This window comes from Lepisosteus oculatus, chromosome 26 (assembly GCF_040954835.1).
Source record: "Lepisosteus oculatus isolate fLepOcu1 chromosome 26, fLepOcu1.hap2, whole genome shotgun sequence".
Taxonomy (NCBI): Eukaryota; Metazoa; Chordata; class Actinopteri; order Semionotiformes; family Lepisosteidae; genus Lepisosteus; species Lepisosteus oculatus.
In genome coordinates this window covers 931,563-953,611 of record NC_090721.1, presented here as the reverse complement: position 1 = coordinate 953,611, position 22,049 = coordinate 931,563, and the positions used below count along the sequence as shown (strand labels likewise).

Sequence of the window (22,049 nt, the reverse complement as noted above, 5' to 3'; positions counted from 1 at the left end):
CCTCTCTTAAGGCTTTTTCCTAGATTGCTGAATGCCCATCATCTGAGCTTTTTGCTCAGTAGCAAGGTGAGTCAGAGGGCATTGTGTGTGGTATTTCATTGGAAAGCCTTGTACACAATGCTCCTTAAAATGTCTTTAAGATTGACATTGATTGCATTAAATGAACATTGTACACAATGCCTCTTAAATGGAGGCACACAATATTTTTAGCATGGTAACAGTGAAGTAAAAGCTTATTTGTCTTGGTTGTTGCTGGAGCAAAACAATTGGTAATTCCAAATTGAATCTGTGAGATCCATATAATACAAAATAGTCTGTAATTCCAAATTAAAAAAAAGACAAAATCTTGTCCTGTAGGGCTGAGCTCATAATTAGTTAATTGACTTACTAACTCAGCTGATTACCTATGTAGGCAGAGGCTTAAAGAGGCTTATGACCATGTCCCTCAGGGAGTGGATTTGAACAGCACTCTGGTGGTTTGTCTGTGCTTTGCTGTTCAAATAAATTCTCTTCTAATCTTTAGCCTTGCCTTGGCTTGCTAATTTACTATCTGTGGACGGTAATAGTTGTTTCAGTGCAACGAAACAGAACATGTTCATATTCAGAGGTAATGTTCCAGCTGTGTCTGCTGTTCTACTGACTTGCAAGATAGTAGCTTTTGGTTTTTTTTCTGGGTCGTTTTTTTCTTTATTCTGTAAAGTAATAGAGACTCGAGGTCGCTTCTGAGGTCATAAAACAGCCTGCTTTGCAGGCTCTGACTTTGGGAGTGAAGCCAGCATCTCACATGTGATAGCAGAATGCTGGACAGCTAGCCATCATTTTGTGTTAAGTTTCAACTCTTTTTATCTGCACTTTTTAGCACAGTGTGATAGACTGCATCTATTGTTGTGACTCACTTAAAGTTAAGAAGTTGCATTTACTACATTCGGGTTTTCTGGGGGTAAAGTACCAGGAAACAAACCTCAATCCTTTCAGAACTGGAGATTGTTTGCTCTTGTACTGTATGCACCTAATGGACAGCCGAAAGCTCTTAGTGGAACAAAAAAAGTAGAAGCCGCTGCACTTCATTTATTTTCCAGCCTTTTGAAAGCCTCCTCAGCAAGTCGCCTCATCCCCACCCCTTACTGAGTCAGTAATCATCACACAGGGGCAGCTCTTTGTTCTTTGGCGGGGAGGGGGTGGCAGAGGAAACACCATTGTGCCCCCTTCCCTCCGTCTCCTCTCCCAGAACGCACCTGTCGACACAGTGCCACCCGAGAGTCTGGGCCCTTTGACACACTGGGCCGCTCCCGAAGCCAGGGGTGGCCAGAGAGTGTTGGGTTAACGCCCTGCCATCTCTTTGTGCTTGTGTTCTGCAGGGCAGCGGCTGTTTGGGGAGACCATCCTAGGCCTGACCCAGGGCTCTGTCTCAGACCTCCTGGCCCGGCCAAAACCCTGGCACAAACTCAGCCTGAAGGGGAGGGAGCCCTTTGTACGCATGCAGCTGTGGCTCAGCGACCCCCGAAACGTGGAGAAGCTTATGGACATGAAGCGAATGGAGAAGAAAGGTAATCAGCTACCCCCAGTCCCCACACACTCCCTCTCGCCCTCTTCCTCCCCCTGCCCGCCCGCTCGCTCGCTCCCTCCTCTTCTTCTCCGTCACTGGGGCCTGGCACAGCCCCGCCCAGGCTCCCTCTCTCTCTGCCGCCTCCCCACCTCGGAGAGGGCCCTGCGTTCACCCCCTTCTCGACAGCGTTTGGCTCGCACCCTCCCGCAGCCTGTCTGATTGGGTTATGTGGGTAACGGAGATCCCTTCCACAAGACATACGTCCCAGTAAATTCAGAAGAGCAACAGTGCAGTAGTTGTCACTGGACAGATGGTACGAGACCCCCGACGCTGGGCTGCGCCAAACGTGTTTCCTTATGTTTGGAGGCAGAACATTGTTAGTGTAGGTTTTCCTCGGTTTGCAGCGAGCGATACGAGAAGCCACACAGCATCTCTGCCAGAGGTACAGATTCCTGCAGCAGGTTTGGAGGTCTGGGAGGCTGTCCGCAGTTTAAACAAAGCGTTGCCGCACAGTGCAGATCTATGTCAGTTGTAATTATGGCATTCAGAACTTGTGTTCATACACTGTAAAAATGCACTTGAATTATTGTCTCCAGCACTAAGACACTCCACCAAAATCACTGATCGCTCAACAGCCTAGCCCTAATCTTTTAAGACTCTCATTGCTTACTTCTTGATGTTGGAACAGACCTCCTGGACTGGAGAATCCTTCCTGAAAATCTTCAGATAAGTGGAAAGTATTTCACTGGTGAAACTCTTTTTTACACCCTGGATTATCCTACACATTGCAATCTAACTCTTTTATGATTTAATATCATGTGTAGTTAATCTTTGTGGACTAGTGGGATGATTTATTACTGCAATTTTAATATGTATAGCATTTTAAATGTGAATTTTAGTTATTTTGGTTTTGTTTTTCTTTATTTTAATTTAGAATCGTCAATTCTCATTATAATGCAAATCTAGTAAAAGGGTAAAGACGTTCCTAAGAAAGACAAATCTGTACTCGAGACCAAACCGCTCTCTAAATTGGTGTTAGACCATAAAGACCCAGGTACCCTTAAAAGCATCACAGTGCAACAGAGACTTCTCTTGCCTGATGGATACCACAAAAAGGAAATATTTCCATGAAAAGAAGAACTGTGTCCAATTTCTAAATTTAGAAGTGGTCTCTTCAGATCTCAATTACCTGAGACGTTTCTGTCCTTCAAGGACAAGTGGATTGAATGTGGAATGATGGGTGATTTAAAGGTTTTCGGCCTATAAAATAGTTACCCTCAATAACACACCCAGTTTTGCATCGTCAGAGTCTTTGCTTTCCGGCTCACAGTGACATCACCTGTCCCCCCTTGGGGAGAGGGAGGAAGTGCTGTCCTGCTCCTCCTTTGAGCCATTAGTTTTCAAGTGCAAGCGGTTTAGTGCCAGCAGGAATGGAGGGCAGACATGTCTCCCTGAGATCACTGCAAGCTGCCAGGTGTTGGGGAAGAAGTTACAGGTGCCCCTCTGGGAGCTGGGGGAATTGCACACCCCCAGCTGTGAGAAGATTCTTCACTTCCGCTTGGAGAATCAAGTCACATTAGAACAGTAGCATAACTGGGACACTTTCTTAAAAGAATTGTGCTACATCCTTGAAACCTGATTAGAACTGCTTTTTCTTTCAGTGCAAAAGAGAGAGTTCAAGTCAGACTCGACCTGCAGAAACGCCCATCTCCAGCATATTTCTTGAGAGATTTTTTATAGCTTACCCAGAAATGTGCAGACTAGTTCTTACCAAAGCACGAGTCCTTGAGCTTGACCGTGTCCTAATTTGTCCCAATTTATTAGACCGTGGCGTTTTGAACCAGTAGATATGAACTGCAAAGTTAGAATCAAAGGGGCATGAGTACGGCTTTTCTGCTTGCTCTTTTATTTCATAAACACTCTGAGCCCTGAGCCAGTGTTGTCCCTGGGCTGCCGATAAACTGTGCATCTCCTGATTCACTTGCGGAGGAGACATTTCCTGTCCGCTGTCGAGATTGATCTGGGAGATAGATGTCGATGTTCTCATCAGATATGACATGCTGGCGCCTCTCCAGGGCCTTGTTATTTAAAGTTGAATGCATTCATGATTTTTTTTTTCAAAAAGCCAAGTGAACATTCTTGGAGTGATTAAGCTTGTTTAACACTTCTCCCAGGGTAAAAATGACATTACTGGTCCTTTTGCATGTAGTAGCCAGTATCAGTGGGGGTCGACTGAGTTTGAGGCAAACTGCTGGGACCTGTTCTGTAAAATAGCGATCAGATCCTTTTTTTATGGATGGCGATACTGTGTAATGTTTTGTGTTCAAACTGGATTTGCATGGAGACCAGTAGAAGTCTGAGCAAGTTTACCTTTTTATTGTGGCTTAACTTTGTTTTGGGGCTTTTCTGCCAAGGAAGTATCCCTTTTCCATCACTTTGTTCCACTTTCTGTTCAAAAGATTAGGGAAAAATGCTTTTGAAGTTTGGAAATAAAAATTGTGGTTCATACAGGGAAATAAAGACTCCCACAGGACAGAAGTTTGATGTATTTCAGGCTCTACCAGCTGTAGGATATTAATAAAAGCCAGCACCATGTGCTGGATATATTAATCTCATTACCTTATGTTGAATAAATGTGCATAGATGTGTTCAAATAATACCATTCATGGAGCAATAAAGTGATTTGTTTCTAATTGTGATTTTTTGGGAGAAAATAAGAAATAACAAATTTTGGAAATTACTTTTAGTGTTTTTGAGTGGAACAGTTGCACACTGGTCAGCATTGCTGTCTTGCAGCATTGGAGTCCTGGGTTCGATTCCTGGAGTGCTGTCTGCATGGACACTGATAGTATAATTGGCTTCTGGGAAAACTGTAGCTTGAGTGTATCCTGCCTTGCTCCCAAGGCTTGCTGGGATAGGCTCCTGCTCCCCCACAACCCTCTGTTGGATAAAGCAGTTAGAAAATGGATGCATGGATTAAATGTTTTTGGTATAATTAATTTGATCATTCATATCTTACCATGAAACACTTCACTAATATAACGCGTTGTGCACGTGGATTAAGGTAATTTAACCTGTTGAAGGAGCTATTTAGTGTTGTTGTGTTCCTCAGATTTGTGCATTTAAGCTGTGGTGTAACTGGATTGTATGCATCCGTTTTCCCCGTCTCTGGTTTTCCTTGATAAAGTGTCTCTTATGCACAGCTTTCAAAGATAATTAAATACGTAAGCAAAACATATTGCCAGGTTATGCAGTGATGAAGTAAATTCTTCTTACTGCCTGGTTTTAAAGTGGATTACATGAGACTAGGCTGCCACCTGGTGGCTGCACTGGATATCCTTTGGTTTTTGTCTCATAGTGCTGATATGAGAACAGCAGTCAAAAGGGATTTGCAAGGAACATGTTGAACTTGCCTTTTGGGAGGTAAATGCTGGACGTGATATTTGTCACAGCTGGCATGTCTTCACTGGCTTTTAATTGAGGTACTGAACAGAGTGTTTATGAGGATCCTGTTATTGCAGTCGCTGTGCTTTCTTTAAAGTCACGTCTGCTTCAGATCTATAGGATGGGGTCGTGGGGAATCCTTTTGTCAGAAAGTTGGGAGCATTGCACTTAGTGACCCTAACAAAGGTGACCATCCTCACCCTGTTCTTAACACAACCTGTTTTCCTAATACGACTCTTCCTGATCAGTATTATAAATACCAAAAGCATGTTCTTTCACATTCGGGTATTAATAGCACACGAGTTTAAAAGTGCTGTCCTGTTTAAAAATTTTCTTAAATGACTGACTTAACCTGGAAAGCCCTGAGTCTGACAACAGGTTACTTTTAAAGAAGTACTTATGGCAGTAAGAGTATTCTTACGCATGGTTTATCAGCGTTACTCCATATTGTCTTAGGAATCATTAGGAGTGTAAGGATGTTACTAACAAGAGAACGCTGTTCAACACGCTCTGTGTTTGCTTGGTTGCTTGCAGAGTATTGATTCATGGGTTTTATCCAGGTTTTGTTTTTGAAAAAGCCAGGATATGAGCTTTAACAGAGTGGCTTGGAAGCTTTTTCCAAAACACCCACCACCCTTATTGTGAAAACAAACACGCCTCCTGTTCTCAGTCCTGAATCCACCTCTCTGTGGTTGCACCCTGTGTTCTTTCTCCTGAGCAAAAAATTACTCACTGGGCTACAGTTAGCAATGTTTGCATTAAGACTCGTAAAACCTCTGTGGGTAATAAAGTTAGTTTTAACCCTGGAATAAAGATGCTAGTAGCGACCTGAGCAAGCTGGGCCTCATCTCGTTTTCCACTTGTTTTCTTTAAGTACCTGGTCAGTTCATTCCTGTTAACTTTCTTGAAGTAATAGAAGTATTCAAACACTCTTCCCTTGCTCCTGATTTATCCGAAGAGCTGAGACGAGACTCGAGCTGCTCTGCTCGGGGTCTTGTGGAGGGACCGTCTGTGAGCGCTGTGAGTGACGCGGAGGTCCTTTGTCTCCCCAGCCTACATGAAGCGGCGCCACAGCTCGGTCAGCGAGAGCCAGCCGGCGGACAGCGGCCTGGCCGGGGGGGAGTTCAGCCAGGGGAGCAGTCCCCAGCACCAGCAGCACCAGCTGAAGAAGCCTCGCGTGGTCCTGGCGCCCGAGGAGAAGGAGGCCCTCAAGCGCGCCTACCAGCAGAAGCCCTACCCCTCGCCCAAGACCATCGAGGAGCTGGCCAGCCAGCTCAACCTCAAGACCAGCACCGTCATCAACTGGTTCCACAATTACAGGTGAGAGCGCAGGCCCCGTCTGCCACCACAGCTTGACATGGGACCCCTGGTAGATCAGATGAACTTTACTGTCCACTAAAAGTAGAAGTTTGTTCGGTTTCCCCCCATTGCAGATTAATAATGACGCAATTTTTTTTTCCTCTGAATCCCATGTTCCAGGTCACGGATCCGCCGGGAGCTGTTCATTGAGGAGATCCAGGCTGGGAACCAGGGGGCGGCGAGCGAAGGGGGGTCCCCGTCGGCCCGGCTAGGCAAGGCGGGCGAGGGGGACAGCTGTGACGGGACGGAGTCCGACGGCACTGTGGAAGGCCGTCCGGGAGGGGCGCAGGGACCAGAGGAGTACGGGGGCCCAGCCTCGGAGGGAGAAGGGGCCGACCTCAAGGAGGAAGGCGGCCCCGAGACGCCCGCCCGCTCCCCTGCTCCGCAGGACGCCACTACCTCAGCCTCTAGCGCGCCCGGAACCAGCGGCCACAAGGGTGGCGCCATCGCCAGCCTGTTCAGCTTCCCAGAGACTGCTCCCGCTGCCTCCCGGAACCCCAGGGACAGCAGCCTGCGCAAGAAGAAAGCTGCCAACCTCAACAACATCATCCACCGCCTGGAGAAGGCCGCCAGCCGCGAGGAGCCCCCAGAGTGGGAGTTCTGAAGCCGGCCGGGCTCTGCTCTTGTTTTACTTCACCTGCAGCCGGGGCGAAGCTGAGGAAGGAAAAAAAAAAGCGCAGAAAAAACTCAGATCTTTTGGACTTTTCTTTTTCAGGGGTCAGGGTGGGAGAGTAGTTTGGAAGACTTTGTTGTCTGGTTTTTAATAAGTAAAAAAAAGCACTTAGCCCTGCTGGCCACAGGGCCCAAACACCATCGGCCAATGGTGCAAAAGAATACCAGAAACTGCGGACACCAAGGAGCATTAAACATCCCAGGAGATTGTGCAGTTTCAAGGATGAACACTCAAAGGAAGCAATTGATTTATTTTTTTCCCCCAAGAGATTCATCTGCCGCTTCAAAGTGTTTTTAAATACGTCTCCTCAGCGAGTTTTTTTCACACTGTCAAGCTGAATAACTGTTACAACTTTTGCCTTTTTCTCTGTGTGCGCGTATGAGTGTGTGTGTTTTTGGGGTTCTTAATTTTTTCCTCCCATTTTATGCTTCGGTCCCAGCAAGAAGATTAAAAGAAGGAAAGTCCGGAAGAAATGCTGGAGCATTTAAAAGCGCGAGTTTAGGAAGGGGCAGGGACTGACTGCAAACCCCCTCTCCTCTTTCTCACTCCTAAACTCTGTCCAACAAGCGGCCATTTAATGGCTGCAGATTTTTCCAATACACTATGAACTACTTCGAGGAGAAAAACAATTTTTTACATTTCTTTTTTTTTTTCCACGGAAAAGAAAAAAAATCGTTTTTATAAGTATTTGGTTGCCACTAAGAGATTGCACAGTCTGCCGACTCTAAACATGCTAGTTTGGATTCCTAGATATTTGTGGGAGGGTGAGGGCAGGGGGGGCATTGAAAAATAACACTTGCTGGTTTAAAACGTCAAAAGAAAAAAGAAAACATTAAGTCACTTATTTTTTAACTAAACAACGAAACAAAGGTCATGTTCAGGAAAAGAAAAAAAAAACAAATCTTGTAGTAGCTGATTTTAGTGTTTTCTCGTAAAGTGAACTAGAACTCTTTGATAAGTAGTGCACATTTATTTCATAGCTTTAACTGATTCCTGGGTCTTTCCTGAGGCCTCTGGGGGTGTCTTGTCTCACACACTCTGAGGCCAGAATCAGGAAAAGGGTAAAAAAAAAATATCAAGGCGTACATACGGAGAAGATTTGAGTCTAGGTATTTCTAAGAAAAGAAAAAAGAAAAAAAAGAACCTGCTTTTTAACCTCTAACCACAAAAAAAACACGCTGTTCAGACCTCATACCTGGGAAGGCAGTGTGGCCAGGGGTTCGAGCACTATGCAGGCTTGTACACAATGCGCTGTGTGCCACACGTCAACAAAGAAACCTGTACATTTCGAAAACAAACTGCTCACGTTTCAGTGGTAGATGCTAGACGATGCACAGCTCACTTTACTGTAGGATTGGAGCTTTATGTCCAAAATCGCCTCCAGCTGGGCTGTTGATGGACCAGCCAAGCCTGGAGTCGGAGTAGCTGGAGACTGCGCATGGTGTGTGTATATATGTGTGTTGTAAGATTCAGAGGGCCTTCCTGCCTGTGAACCAGAGGGGAGAAGTGTGCTACTCTCAATTTTCTATCTCATTATGCACTCTTACAGCAAACAATTTGCAGTACTTCATATTCCTCCAATCCCCTTCCGGTCTCGGAAATATATTTATAGAGGATAGCCTTGCTTTTTACACTAGAACCTTTTTCCAGGATTGCATTCACAGCACCAGCACCTCTTAGAGGTAGTTAACACAAAATTACACACAATCCATGGTCTAGGCTAGATTAAAATTGCTCTCCGCTCATTTTATCTTTTTAGTCTCGTTTTCAGTGCAGTCTGCATGTGAAATTCTGGTTTCTTGGAAGACATAGAAATAATCAGGATTACCTGGGGCTTTTACTGAGCAAAACAAAGATTGTTTAATACCAAAGTCTTGCTTTAAGAAGTGCAGCCTAATGTACCTTCCCAAACAGGGATGCACTCTTCCCATAGCATTCACTACCATTGTGTTGGCTTTTGATTTCTGAGTTCTGTGGTGTGATCATAAATGTCCACAGCCTGTGCACGAACATCTCATTTTACTGGGGGTGCATTACACAATATTTATTTTATGTTACCATGTTTGTGCAGGCTTGAAGTCGACCCTGCACCCCATTTTTTCGGCTAGCTAATATGGTTTCTCCAGTTTAATTCAGCTCAACACACGACTGAGCGATATTCAAGTACTGTAAATGCAGGACTTGGTTTTGTTTGATAAGAAAGAGTTAGGCGAGTGCTGTAGTGTGGTCTGCACCTGTTGTGAGGATGTAGAGCTGCAGTAGGCAAAACTACAGTGTACACGTTTTGTGCTACTTTACTGGGTGTGTCATTACATGCACTTCGTTGTTAGTGGTTACACAGACAAAATGTCATGCGTTTAAACAGCTGACTTGACCGGGATCTGTGCTCTGTGACAAAGGGCAGGGGAGCACTTGTCACAGTGCCTGCAGGCCCTGATCTTCGGCGTTTTGCATGCTTTGTAGCTGCTGGACGTTCTGGTACTCTTTCGGTAGAGACAGTGGCAGTCAGAAACGTTCGTCTTTTTCTTAAAACACGTATTTACTGCAACTCGTTTAAAACTCATGACCAAGGATCTTTTAAGAACTCCCATCTCTTATTTTACAAATGACTGTTAATAAGTCTGATTGCTGTTAAAAATGCTAATAGCTAAGTTACTGGCACAAATTGCTTCTAGAAACAGTCGAGTCACAAATCAAATTACTCACTGATTGACGGGGGGGGCATGGGTGACTTTTCTATTTGGCTACCCTGTGTAAATATATCCGATCTTGTCTCCTGAAAACACTCCTGTACTCGTGAGCAGTCCTGCTTTGTACAGTATATGCACAATGGAGCGCGTGCCCACACACACAGCGCACAGCCCCTCTGACACAAGCTCACAGTGTGTCCCTGCCTGCTGCCTCCCTCCTTGTCTGTGTGTGAGTCGAGTGTGCGCTGGGCGATGAGCAAACCAGAACACGAGTGAGTGTGGGGAGTGCGAATGAGATTTTATAAATCTGTACGTCTTTTTTTGTATATGTACCTGCGCACACATAAAAGTGCACAACTGCCACCCTTTCTTTCTTTATAAGCTGTTTTATCAATTTTGCGGCTTCTTGTGCCCTAGCTAAGTTTTAGATTTCTTTTATCGCCATATCTTAAAGACTTACTATAGAGGATTTCAATATATTAAGATTTTTTTTTTGTTGGCTTATTTATAGGTGCTGTATTTTTTATTTGATGTCTTTATTTTTGTTTTGTTTGTTTTTTATGGAAGGGATTATGAGGGGGCAAGTTACCTTTTTTTTAGACTGATAGACTGCCGGCAGTATTGAGTAATATTTACAAGATGTAGTTGTCATACATGTATATTAATGAACTCTGAAGATTATTTTGACAGTGTCATTTATATTGTTTTAAGAGAAAAACGGAAAAATTAAGCAGTTGATGATGACGATGATAGCATTATATGGTGCGTTTGCAGTTATGAGTTAATGTTACAGCTTTTTCTGTGCGTGTTTTGTTTCCCTTTGTTAGACGTCATTAGAAAAATATTCTTAAGAGGACAAAAGTACAGAAAACTTCAGCGCGCTCAGTCGAAATCAAGTCACATGTCAGTCCTTATTTTGGTTTCTTGATTTCGTGTTTTGATCCCGGTTTTTCTGCTCGGCTGCCCTGAGACGACGTTGTGGTCCCTGCACGCCAGGAGTCTTTTCTTTCAGTGAATTTGGTGCCGTTTTCCCCTCATGACTGTTGCACCAACAGACACACACTTATTTTCTCAGACGTCTTTTTAAGCTTGGAGCAGCTCAGAAACAGAACCGCCTGTGAGGTAGACAAAAGAGAGCAGCAACAAGGGGCTCCTAGGACCTGCAGTTTGACTCCAGGAGGCTGAACCGTAGACCCGGTAAAGTTTTATGTCGGATTGTTCTGTAAAAGTTTCACCATTTATCTGGGTCTTTTATGTTCCATTGGGTTACTTAGTGCTGAAATTCAGACTAAACACTGCATCTCAAAGCTCTCAGCTGGGAAAGGGGCTGTTTTAACCCAAAAGGACAGCTGTGTTGTATGACACTGCACAAGGCGTGTATAGTGAATAACAGTACAACAGGTAAAAATCTCATACCAGGTGATTTTAGTTGTTAGAAAATCCACTGTAATTATTTGGCTGTATAGAAAAGACATATCCTTATCTGATCATTTCAGTGATTTTTTTTCCTGTAGTAATTTGTACAGTATATGGCCTAAAATTGACTTCTCTAAAAATGTTTTTAAAAAATCAGTGGTTGTATATTAATCATGGGTCCAATACTGTCGCTTAGATCATTTTCACCCTTCCAAAACACTTATGAATTAAACTTGTGTGGATCAGATAAAAACAAATATCTTAAAGTATGTCCAGTTACTGTTGGTGAACGTGTTCATCACAATGTCTTCTTATATCCTGGACTAATACAGGTAAATAGAAGCTTAATTTTTTAAGCCTTTTTGCAAAATAGGTCATACAACTTGTTTAATTCTATGAATTGATTTGTTGCTTGTATATCTAGAAGTGTAATTGCAAAAAAAAGTAACTAAGATGCATATCAAAACTAGTATTAGCCTTAACACACAAGCTTAAGGTGTACAAAGCACAAGAACTAGAAGTGAGGACCACATTTAATTTTTACAAGATTAAACTATAAAAATAGATTTTGGTTTATGAACTGCATGAAATCTATTTACACGCCATATAATCAGTGCTAATTTTTTGAGTCGATAAACTGTATTTTCATCATAGATATTTTATTTGTCTGATCCACAAAGCCTAGTAATAATTCCCTATTCTTTGAATACCTGGTACTACCTAAGTATTCTGCAGCAAAGAGCGTGCAAATTGCTCACACAGAAGCACTTAAATAGCACTTATGTGTCTGAATAGCTGGTAGTCAGAAGGCGCTGGGGGGTCCCTGCAGAGAATTCTGGGAAGATGTGCCTTGACACGTGGTTGCAAACCAAGCAGGGTCAGAACTGACACTGCAGCCCACTCCTGGGGTGAGATGCCTTTTCAAACCAGTGGTTCCAAACCTTAGCACTCTTTCTCAGCCTAGTCTTTCATTTTGCAAAGCAAGAGTAATACAATTACTCTGGAAGCACAGGGCTGTTGTCAGAATATGTCCCCGGGACTGGCACAGTTAAGAGACGGCCTGTTACTTTTCTTATCGTGGTTACAAACCCAAATCCTTGCTCACTGGCGAGGCCAGAGGGCAACCCTTTGAATTTGTTGCCTTTGTATTAATTGGTTACAAACCAAAGCACTCCCAGATTCCTGAAGCGTCTTGACCCCCTCTGAGCCAATCCAGCCATCTCGCAAAACACCTTCTGCCACTGACCTTGAAAGTATGGCGCTGTTCTCGGACCGACATCAGCCCACAAGTTCTGTAGCAGGGGAAAAAAATCAGTGATGTGATCGATTGCAGGAGCTCCGTCTGACTTTGTTTTTGGAGAAGGGCTAGAAGGCTACACTTGGCTCCGTTAGTTGAGCAGTAGATGGGGGCACAAATGTGTTCCCCGTCTTAATCTGTTTCCATTCATTTTACTCAACTCTTTAGGTACATGTGTGTCCAAAAGCACAATAATCATCACTGCCTTCATCTTATGTGGGTGTCAGGGTTAGTGCACACTAGCTGCCCATCCTTGCCCTTCCCATCGAGCAGCTTCGTTCTGCAGAAGCGGCAGCACACATCAACAGCAACACCTTTTCGAATCGTTTTTGCACAGTCGTATTTAACGAGCCCATCATTCCAGCAAAGCACTTAAGCGGCCTGAGAGTGCCTTGGCAGCTGTCCGGGCTGCGAGTGTTGATGTAATTGATGTCAGTGGGTCGGCTGTCCTGCAGTAAAGAGGTTCAGCACTGGAGCCTTACATGTCACTTACGTGTCACTTAGTCTCTCTGCATGCCAGCCCCGCACACGGAGCAGCACGGTCGGCTGTGTCTTGGTGTGGTCACATGTCCATACAGCCTTGTGCAGTCCCTGCAACTCAAGAAAGACAAACCTTTGAGAAGTGTTTAGCTGTTTTGCACGTTGAACTCGCAATAGCAAAGACTTGCCTCAGCTTGTTCATATGTGTAGACATACATATTTCAATCTGTAATTTAATGCCACAATCACCATATTTTACATATCAGTTTTTTAGTTGCTGGTAGCCGTTCTTTGATTGAATCTAATACCCAGTGTCCATTTTGTCGATGTTTCAAATCCATATATTTTCAGATGTTGAGATCATACAATAAGCCTCCTGGAGCCAGTATTGTAAAAGTAAAGAGCTTCTCTCTCTTTTTTCCTTTTCAAAGAAACAGTCTATTGAAATGCATTAGGGGACTAGAGCCTTGTGCACAGGGACCGTGTGATTCTACTGCATTGTTTCAGCTTGGTTGTCTTGGAGTGTGCTGGCATGTGGTGTCGCTGGTGTCCAGTGATTTGCCACCCAAAGTAGGTCTTAAGGCCAGTGAGATTAGAAGGAAACTTTAGCCATTCAGGGAGCCTCACAGAGGGCTAGGTTGTAATATTGCTGAAATTAGATTTTCAGTGCCTGTATATCCACAGTACATAGATGACCAGCAGTGGGAAATTTGTATAATTTTGCAAGGGTCTTCCAGTCATGTGTTCTTTCCTGTCATAGTGGTAAATCTGATGTTTTTTTATGAAATGGAATGAAAATTCCTGGTGATTCGGGATGAGTTAGGTTTCAGATGTTCTCAAAACTCTGGGTTGGGTTTGAACTCTGCTGGTGACTACTGGCATCACTGCTATAGCCCCTGTAGTGATAGACTGCAAGCTGCCATGTGGCTGGAATCTGGGCTGGTGGGTCTGATCTCAAAGAGCAGTTGAACAGCTGTGTCCGTGTGTGAAGCTTAGGAATCCTGAGGTTGGGGTAGGTTTTAGGATTATCATGGATTTCCATGCCTGCCTTTAGGACAGGGTTGCCTAAACAGAAAAGAAGGCTGTACCTCAGAAGTTTTTTAGCAGACTCTTAAGGACTCTTGAGTGACATTCTTTGCCCTTACACAATGATCCCAAACATTGTGAACGTTTCATGATGCTAATTTAGACAGGGAATATAAAAGAAATAAAGGCTGTCAGTCTTGTATCCATCAGCACTGACCTTTCTGGTTATTGCTGTTATTAATTTAATCAGAAGTGATTAGTCTCCGTGTTGTGCAGTGCGTTGTAGAGAGTTGTTGGGTTCGCTTTCGATTGTACTGAAGGGTATATTTACAGTTCTGATCACTGATTCAGGGATATGTGATGACAAAGAACATAGCAGCCTTTTCCCTTCAGTCGAAAGATTATTGTTGAGCATGTGTTTAACTTAAAATCTTGCGTTCAAAAGTAAGGGCATTTCATTTAACCTTTAAAGTACTGTACTGTTTTAAGTTACTGCAAATCCATTCTCATTAATTGACAATGTGTCCTGGTCCACCAGTCTGTGGTACCGTGCTGTACCACTACCCAGTCCTTACAAATCCATTTACTTCAAATCATTCTTATGAACATCTTGTTGCATATTTAACCCGGGTAATGGTGGAGAAAATGAGTTGTGTGTTCTCTCTGTGTTGATAATCCATTTGAGATTTTGAGTAGATCAGAAGGGACGTTTTTCAGCCTTCTTTTCTAGTCCTGAGTGACTCTTGTTCCAGCTGGCACCTCTCTGTAGACAAACAGGACCCGTCTCGTCAAGCTCCCAAGAGCCGTACTGGAATGAGTAACGTGCTGTTCGGGATAGTTGTCTCGGCAACATTTACTCTCGCCCGTGGTCAGAAATCGCTACTGAAGTTTTTTCATACGCCATAAGCAACAGTGTGTGCTGAGGAGGCAACCTCGCGCACCAGGAATTATCCCTCCATCCCCAATTTTTCTCCCCTGTCCGTTTGGAAATGGCGATTGCTTTTCAATCCGCCTTACCTCTACCAGTTCGGGGAAACAAGACTACTATACATGCGCGCCTCTTTCAGTGAGTGCCAGAAAGTCTGCTTCTTTCTGCTTTGCATACCTGGGGTATAAGCAGCTGAGCTGCTGCTTCAGGGGGACTTGACACACACCCTGCTGTCAATGCGCTGGGCTCTCAGCCCTCCTGTCCGGAGACAGGGGTCACCACCGCGTTCCAACACCTGGAAGAAATCAGCAAGCTGCTCGAGGCAGAACTGCAGCTATCCTTTTATACACTTACGATATGCAAGGACCAAATCACCTTTGCTCATCTAGTAAAGCAAGAAGACTTGTTTTTACGCGCGCTGTAAGGTAGAACACACGCAAAGCATATCAACGTGCCCACCTCTTAATCAAGATGAGCGTTTTGTGCTGTTCGTGTTGTATGAGGTCTATAGTACCGCTGGGATTGGTACAGGTGACATCTTCTTCTGTCTTTGTATGAGATTATATATTTTTGTTGTTATGTTGGCAAGTTTTTCACTGTATTGGTCCCTGTTTTAGGTGTGCACTCGTGTGTAGGAGGTATTTATGCAGTGGGTCATAATTAAAGTCATTTGAAAATCGGGGAGCTACTGTAGAACGCAGAAGCGTGCGCCCAGAGTAACACTGGTTTATACAAAGGGCATTGTTTGTTTTAGACATTTTCAAAATGAAGCCGTCAGTTTATAAATATCACAGTTTTCTCTGCATTTATATATGGAGTGCATTCAGAAGTAAATGTTATCCTCTGGACAGATCTTATACTATTTACTATATATAATCTATAGGCGTCTTTTGGATAAAGTTCAGGATTTTGCCCTTTGCAAGTATTTTTCTACAGAAATGAGTCAAATTACTATAGAGATTCTATACAGTGTCACTTAAAATTGTACAGATAAATATATCCTTGATAAAGAGTTTGTTCTAATTCTTCGATGTTTCTACGGGTTTGTGTTTTCTCTTGAAGTCTTGAAGCATTTCTGTGGGATTGTTGGAGAGCATCTTCTGTTCTCCGCATCAAGACTGAAAAACATCAGCTAGCTGTTCTGGAGAAACAGTGAAGTCAGTTCTTACAGGATGCATTTTCATTTAAAGATATTAGAAGCTTGAAATTCAGTAAATTGGAAAATGAATTCCATGTCTTTCCTTCGACTGTTTTTAAACCCATATGTTTTCCCATGGTTTTCAGTGTCTTTATAACAGGCATTAATCTGTATCACAGCATTATTCTAGCTTTACATTCTTTTTGTATTCAATAGATACACGTCTCATGTTGACGTGTCCTGTATGTTTCTGTCTATTTGTTTGATATAATGACCCAGAAATTTAAAACCTTATCCTAGTATCAAACTAGGGTTCCCAGTTCGCTCCTGGGAATAGATTTTTTGCAGTTTTTGTGAGCTCTTGTTGTAGATTCATTTTAGAATCACAGAGGAGGGAGCGTGTTTATTTGGCAAAGTTGACTCTGGAGAAATGATTTGATTTGCAGGACGTTCATTGTTGACCTGTCTAGTCTGGTCAGTCCCCTCCACTGTCTCTACACAAAGCGAGCGTTTTCCCTGACCTGCGTGCTCTGATGAGAGATTACCGCTCTGCGGCTGCCTTCCTGGAGGCCGGGGTCTTCGTCTCGGAAGTTCTTGTATTCCGAGCTGTTCTGTTCCGATTAGAGCCGCAGGCAGTTCGGCAGGGCCCGGTGCTCTCGCTCTGCAGGTCCGGCTCTGCGCCGAGTTCAGGATCAATGCAGAGTCCGACTCGCTTATCTGTAAAGCTGTCTGTCCTTACGGATTCAAGGGGCCGATGGGAGCGTTGTGAGACGGAAGGTAGTTGCATATACAGTAGATCAGGGAAAAGTAAATGCCTGGTGGTCAGCCATCACAACGCAATAAACTCAAGTCTAGTTTTGTTTTAAAAGCTTTGTTTCCCCCCCCATGTGTGTGTGGAAAAGCCCTTTGCCTTTGTCCTCTTCTTCTTTTGACAGATCTGAATATTCCCTGTATATAGTACAGTATAGTCACTGCTGCAGGAAGTCCTGGGTTGTTGAGCTGTCCTGCGGAATCGGATCCACACAGTGTGCAGCTGCTCAGCAGTGCTGTGGGAATGAAGCAACAGCAGCAGTGGCATGTCCAGGTTCTGAACCCAGTCCCCACCTCCGTGATGCCAATGCCTGACAAATTCGAAATCCTGCCAGGGTTTTCCCTCATGACAGCGGGAGCCGTTCTCGCTCCCAGTGGAAGCCGCCGTGACCAGAGCGCTCATTCCTGCGGGTCCTCTGGATTTCACGGCCGGCGAGCGCCTGAGGACTCAGATTTACAATCAGACACGATGGAGTCTGCCACTCCAAAAGGGTGACGGCTGTCACGTGACTTTCAACATTTTATAGTCGGATTGAAAGCTGCAACTGTTTAAAAAACAGGATACATTTTGAGAATGGGTCTAATTTGTTTCATGGTGGGTTTGATTACCCACACATAGCTGCGCCCAGGTGCACAAAGAACCACTACTTGAGAACAAGACACACAACTTGTTCCAGGCCCCGCTCTTGTTCTGAACCAATAACATCTGAACTCCACTATAATCTGCAATTTTAACTTCTTAGCATTTTAAAGTCGAAAAAGTGCTTTTCTTCATATGTCAGTGGAGGCTGAGTTCATTACCTCTTTTACCACCTGCCTGTTGCTTCGCCCCCCAGAGTCCTCTAGGCATTCTGCAGCTCGGAGAATACACTTTGTGTATGGGTGTGCTTCATAAGACTACAGCTCCCAGAGTGCCTTGCTGCTGCTGCTACTTGTACCCGATGAAGTGCTGTTTTGTAGTCCGCAGGGATTCTGCTGGCCTCTTTCCAACACATGACACGTATTGTTTTTTGGTCTGTCTTCGTGTAGCCACGCAACTCGTTCCTTAAGTGATTTTATTCACTGAATAAATTTTTTTGATAAGCTCAGTGGCTCACGCCTTGCGCCCAGAGGGTCGCGCCAGCTTCAGGAGAGAGCTCGTGCGAGTCTGTGCGCCGGGGTTGGGCTGGTCTTCTCGGCTCGGGAGAGCTCGCACGTTACCGCCTTCGTCGGCACAAGCTGTTTATTTATTTGATACTTGGCTTTCTTGCAGTCCTGTTCTTACTGGAAAGTCTTAGGGCCTTTGTAGAAATTGTTACACAGATTTTACGTTGACTTCGATTTGTAACGAGCTAACTTCATTGCCGTCTGTGCGGCTCCTCACTTTACTAATACCAGATTTATAAGCCGTCTTTTTTCTACAAGAAAACTTTTTTCATCTGATGACTTAGAAACAGGGACACTACTTTTATCAGCGATGGGGAACAAAGGGGGCTACGCTCACAACTTTTCAAGTGCCAGAGGTCTCCAGCCTTTGTGTACAATTGGCATCTTGTATAAAAGTTCTGATGCACAAAATGCCAACTTTAACCGCTTACTCTCAAATTGAATCCACCATTATACCGGATCTTTCTTTTCTGAAGCGTCAATGACCATTGCTGTGTAGGGAAAAACAGTCTCTCGGTTTTAAGTGGATATTGTTTCTGCATAATTTACAGCACTAAAACTATTGTTTATTGCTTGTTAATTTGATGAATTATAGCAGATCAAGATTTTATACCAATAAACAAAATTTTTCCACCGTCCAAGAGCTAAGGAACGTTTGTAAGAACTGGTATTTTCCAACAGAAGTTGTTGACTTGTTCCTGCTAATTCTTACACAGGGCTTGGAGACCTCCGTTGTACAGCAGTGGCTACAGTAGGGTTTAGGTTTCGTGCAATTTTTTTCTTTTTGTTTTTCTTTTTTTTTTCTCTTAAGTGAAGCTCTTGAGTTTGGGTTCCAAACTTCACATTGAAGTTTTCTTCTACCCTGTTACAGAAATCCAGTCAACCAAAAAGAGTGTCTTTCGACAGCAAAAGCAGAAACGCTTCACCACGAAGGAGAAGATTGATGAGGTGGGGGGGGGGTTCAGATGAATAAAGATTCTGGGCCTTTGCGATTTCAGGCTTTTAAAAGTAATTCTTCTGAGTTTAAGCGGTGTGTTGGGTCAGCTGACGTCCTTGAGGGTCGTAGTCGTGAAGGGTTCTGCTGGTGTCTCCTTTGGCTTAGAAACAAACATGAAGTTCAGTCTGTCAGCGGACAAGCAGCTCGATTGTCGCTCACAGCTCAGGCGGACATTTACCCAGAAGGCCCTGCGACCCTCGTGGGTCCACTGTTGTCCGTTGCTCCCGGTCTCCTGCGAGCTTCCGGGTGCAGCTCCGTGGGCTGCCGATCGCCACTCGCGGCCGCCCGATCCGGTTCACCCGACCCCCAAGAATTCGGGAAGAGGCAGTGTGGTTGCTGGCGATGGAGAAGGTGTCCCCTCTGTCAACAGAATACCTTCTCTTTTTGTCCAGAACCTTTTTTTTTTGTTTGTTTGACTGTTTTGTGTTTTTTTTAAACGTGTTAAGTCATGTAGTGTGTTCTCAGCACTGTAAGACAGTCCCTATACAATATGGAGAAGCAATATCACTGTATGAAACTCACACAATGTATTATTATTATTGTTATTATTATTATTGTTATTATTATTATTCACTAGCACCCTAGGTGTGATAATTGAAGTAAATATCTTTTATACAAACACAAAGCTGGCGTGTGGTGTGTTTATTGAAATTTTCCAGAAGAGAAAACACATGGGGTTTTGCTTAAGATGTCCCAGTACTGGTTCGGGGTCTGTAGAAGGAATCAAACTGCTGTGCATCGGGGTTGTGTACCACATGATATGATCCTGTCTCATAAAGACGTTTTAGGCTGCGTTCCTGACGTGCTCTAGAGAAGAGAAAAACTGATTTGAAAGCAGGTTCTTAAGAATTTGTGACATATTGTATGTATGTATGCTTCAGTTGTTGTGTTTGTGTTAATATACCAGTTACCATCTTGCCTGGTTATTTAAAGCAAAGTTCTACAGAAAAACAAACATGTCTCATTCTGGAGATACTGTATTTGCTCTGAAAAAAATAATGCAGATTTTTTTTAATGCCGCAGGATTAACAAAATCAGCTGACATAGGCTAATGAAAAAATCACCAGACTGTCCTTTTTCCCTGTGAATACACTGTGCCAGGCCTCAGGGGTGCACAGCATGTACCCAAGGATAAGTGCCATTCATAGACGTTGCTCACTTGCACAGAGAGCTTGATCCCCACCTTCTTTTTCAGCCCAGTGCTCTTTTCTCAAGATGCTGACAGAGGAGGGCTGCAGAGCAGTTCTTAGTAAAGCCCTCTGCTCAGAGCACAGGCTGCTAGATCACTCTGCCAGGTCTGAACAGGTGAGGGTTCGTTTGTGCATTATCGCAATGGTTTTCCGCTTGTTCTACAGCGATTCAGCTGGAAAAAAAAGCTGGCCGTATGTGCATCTCTTGCCAGTATTTCTCTGTAGCCAACACAGGGTAGTCAGGGCTTGCAGCCCATCAGCAGTCTGCTGCCGCTCAGCGGAGAACCGGGGAGTGGTGTCAAGGCGTGATGTCCGGATCAGAACCAAGGAAAGGACAGGATCTTTAACATGACTCCACTGGGGACATATTGCCATTGCCTGAAACACACTGGGTGGCAGGGGTGCTTCCTTTGGTCTTGTTTGGTCTTTGGTCTTCCAATTTAGCTGCCCATGAGTATGTTTTGCAAAAGGCGTTCTCTCTCGGTGGCAGCATCGCTGTACAGTACGTTTTCATTCATTACCTGAGGTAAGTACGGCACAAATGAGTAACTGAAATTTAAGTAGATCCTGATCCATTTGCTCATCTCCTAACTTTGTCCTACTTGAAGTAGTCTCACAGGGGATGACAGTCCCCTGCAGCTTGTGAGTCGCCCTGCGTGTACTGCATTCTCCTGTAACATCTTCTTGCTTTGACCATATCGCATTACGCAAGTGTCCCCATATGACTTTCCTGCTTCACTTCACCAGTAATTTCCATCATTTTTGATGTAAAGGTTTCTAGTTTAGGCTTTCTTTGGTCTGTGCAGGTCTCCGAAAAGTCCTGATTTATTCTCTAGAAACAGACACTGTGCATCAGGGTGTGCATCCCAAAAAACCTTTAGGGACCTCTGTGTCACTTATGGAAAATCACACTGACATCAATTTTGTTTTTCAGCTGTCGATAGCGAAGAATAAAAACAAACCAAGTGCCTTTGTGCTGCATTTCTGCCTAAATGGCCTTTTCACCCAGGCGTGAAGCAGATGTGTCATTCCTCCCTTCAGCAGCAGGAGCTGTGGCGAAGGTGGTGATGCACTAACGTCATGGCAGTCTCCTCTGTGTGGGGGCCCTTGTGTTGACAGGCCGCTACGCCGAGCTGCAGCTGGAGTTCTCCGAGGCGGTGCACACCAGCACGGAGCAGAAGGAGTTAATCCTGAAGCTGGAGCGTGACCTCAGCACTGTCCAGTCCATGTCCACACTGCAGCGGCCAGACGCGGAGGTGGGTACCTAGCCTGGGAAAGACCTGTAGGGGTGTCAGGAGCAGGCACTGAAATGGTGAATGACTGGTCTCTTGCCCAGTTTGTCAGAGCACCTGCAAGAGGAAGTGCTTCAATAGATCTAGTCTGTTCAAACAGGTCAGAGTGAGACAGAGGAGAGGGGAATTGTGATCATAAGGTGATGTAGCTTTGAAGTCTATTTTGAATCTGTGCACCTTGAGTCCAAAGCAAAAGTGTGCAGTTTCCAGAAAGCAGACTTCAAAGGATTGAGACAGTTCAAGAGAAGTGAAATGGGAGAGTATAGACGGGAAACTATTGGGAAACTGGTGGCCACAGTTAAAACATATTCTGCTTGGAAGGGCAGCACATATACAGTGTGTCCAAAAAGTGAGTAAATTAAAAACCAGAAAACAGTATCCCAAGTCATTAGCCATTCCTATGAATATAAAACAGCAGGATCCAGTTAAATAAGACAAGTACAGTGAATTTCAAGCACAGGTAAAAAGCATATTAGAAAATCCAATCAATAAATTGAAAGGAATATTGTAATGGAGGCTAAAATAATAAAACATTCTTTTGGAACTACAGCAACAAAAGAACCAGCAAGGATGAAGTGAGATACAGTACAGTATATCCGGGACAGAAATGGGAGATC

General features: G+C 44.1%; 1 protein-coding gene across 5 annotated transcripts in view; it reads left to right on the top strand.

Annotated features, from left to right (window-relative positions):
• cux1a (cut-like homeobox 1a) overlaps positions 1–19,575 on the top strand; it is a 170,322-nt gene extending 150,747 nt beyond the window's left edge. For 4 of the 5 annotated variants that reach the window (XM_069184474.1, XM_069184473.1, XM_069184476.1 and 1 more), the window contains 3 exons: positions 1,359–1,547; positions 6,043–6,310; positions 6,470–19,575. In XM_069184474.1, coding sequence (XP_069040575.1) covers positions 1,359–1,547; positions 6,043–6,310; positions 6,470–6,953 — 941 coding nt within the window. In that variant the 3' untranslated portion in view covers positions 6,954–19,575. The remainder of the gene's footprint in view (positions 1–1,358; positions 1,548–6,042; positions 6,311–6,469) is intronic. The other variant, XM_069184475.1, reaches the window with a different exon arrangement.
• The last annotated feature ends 2,474 nt before the right edge of the window (positions 19,576–22,049 follow it).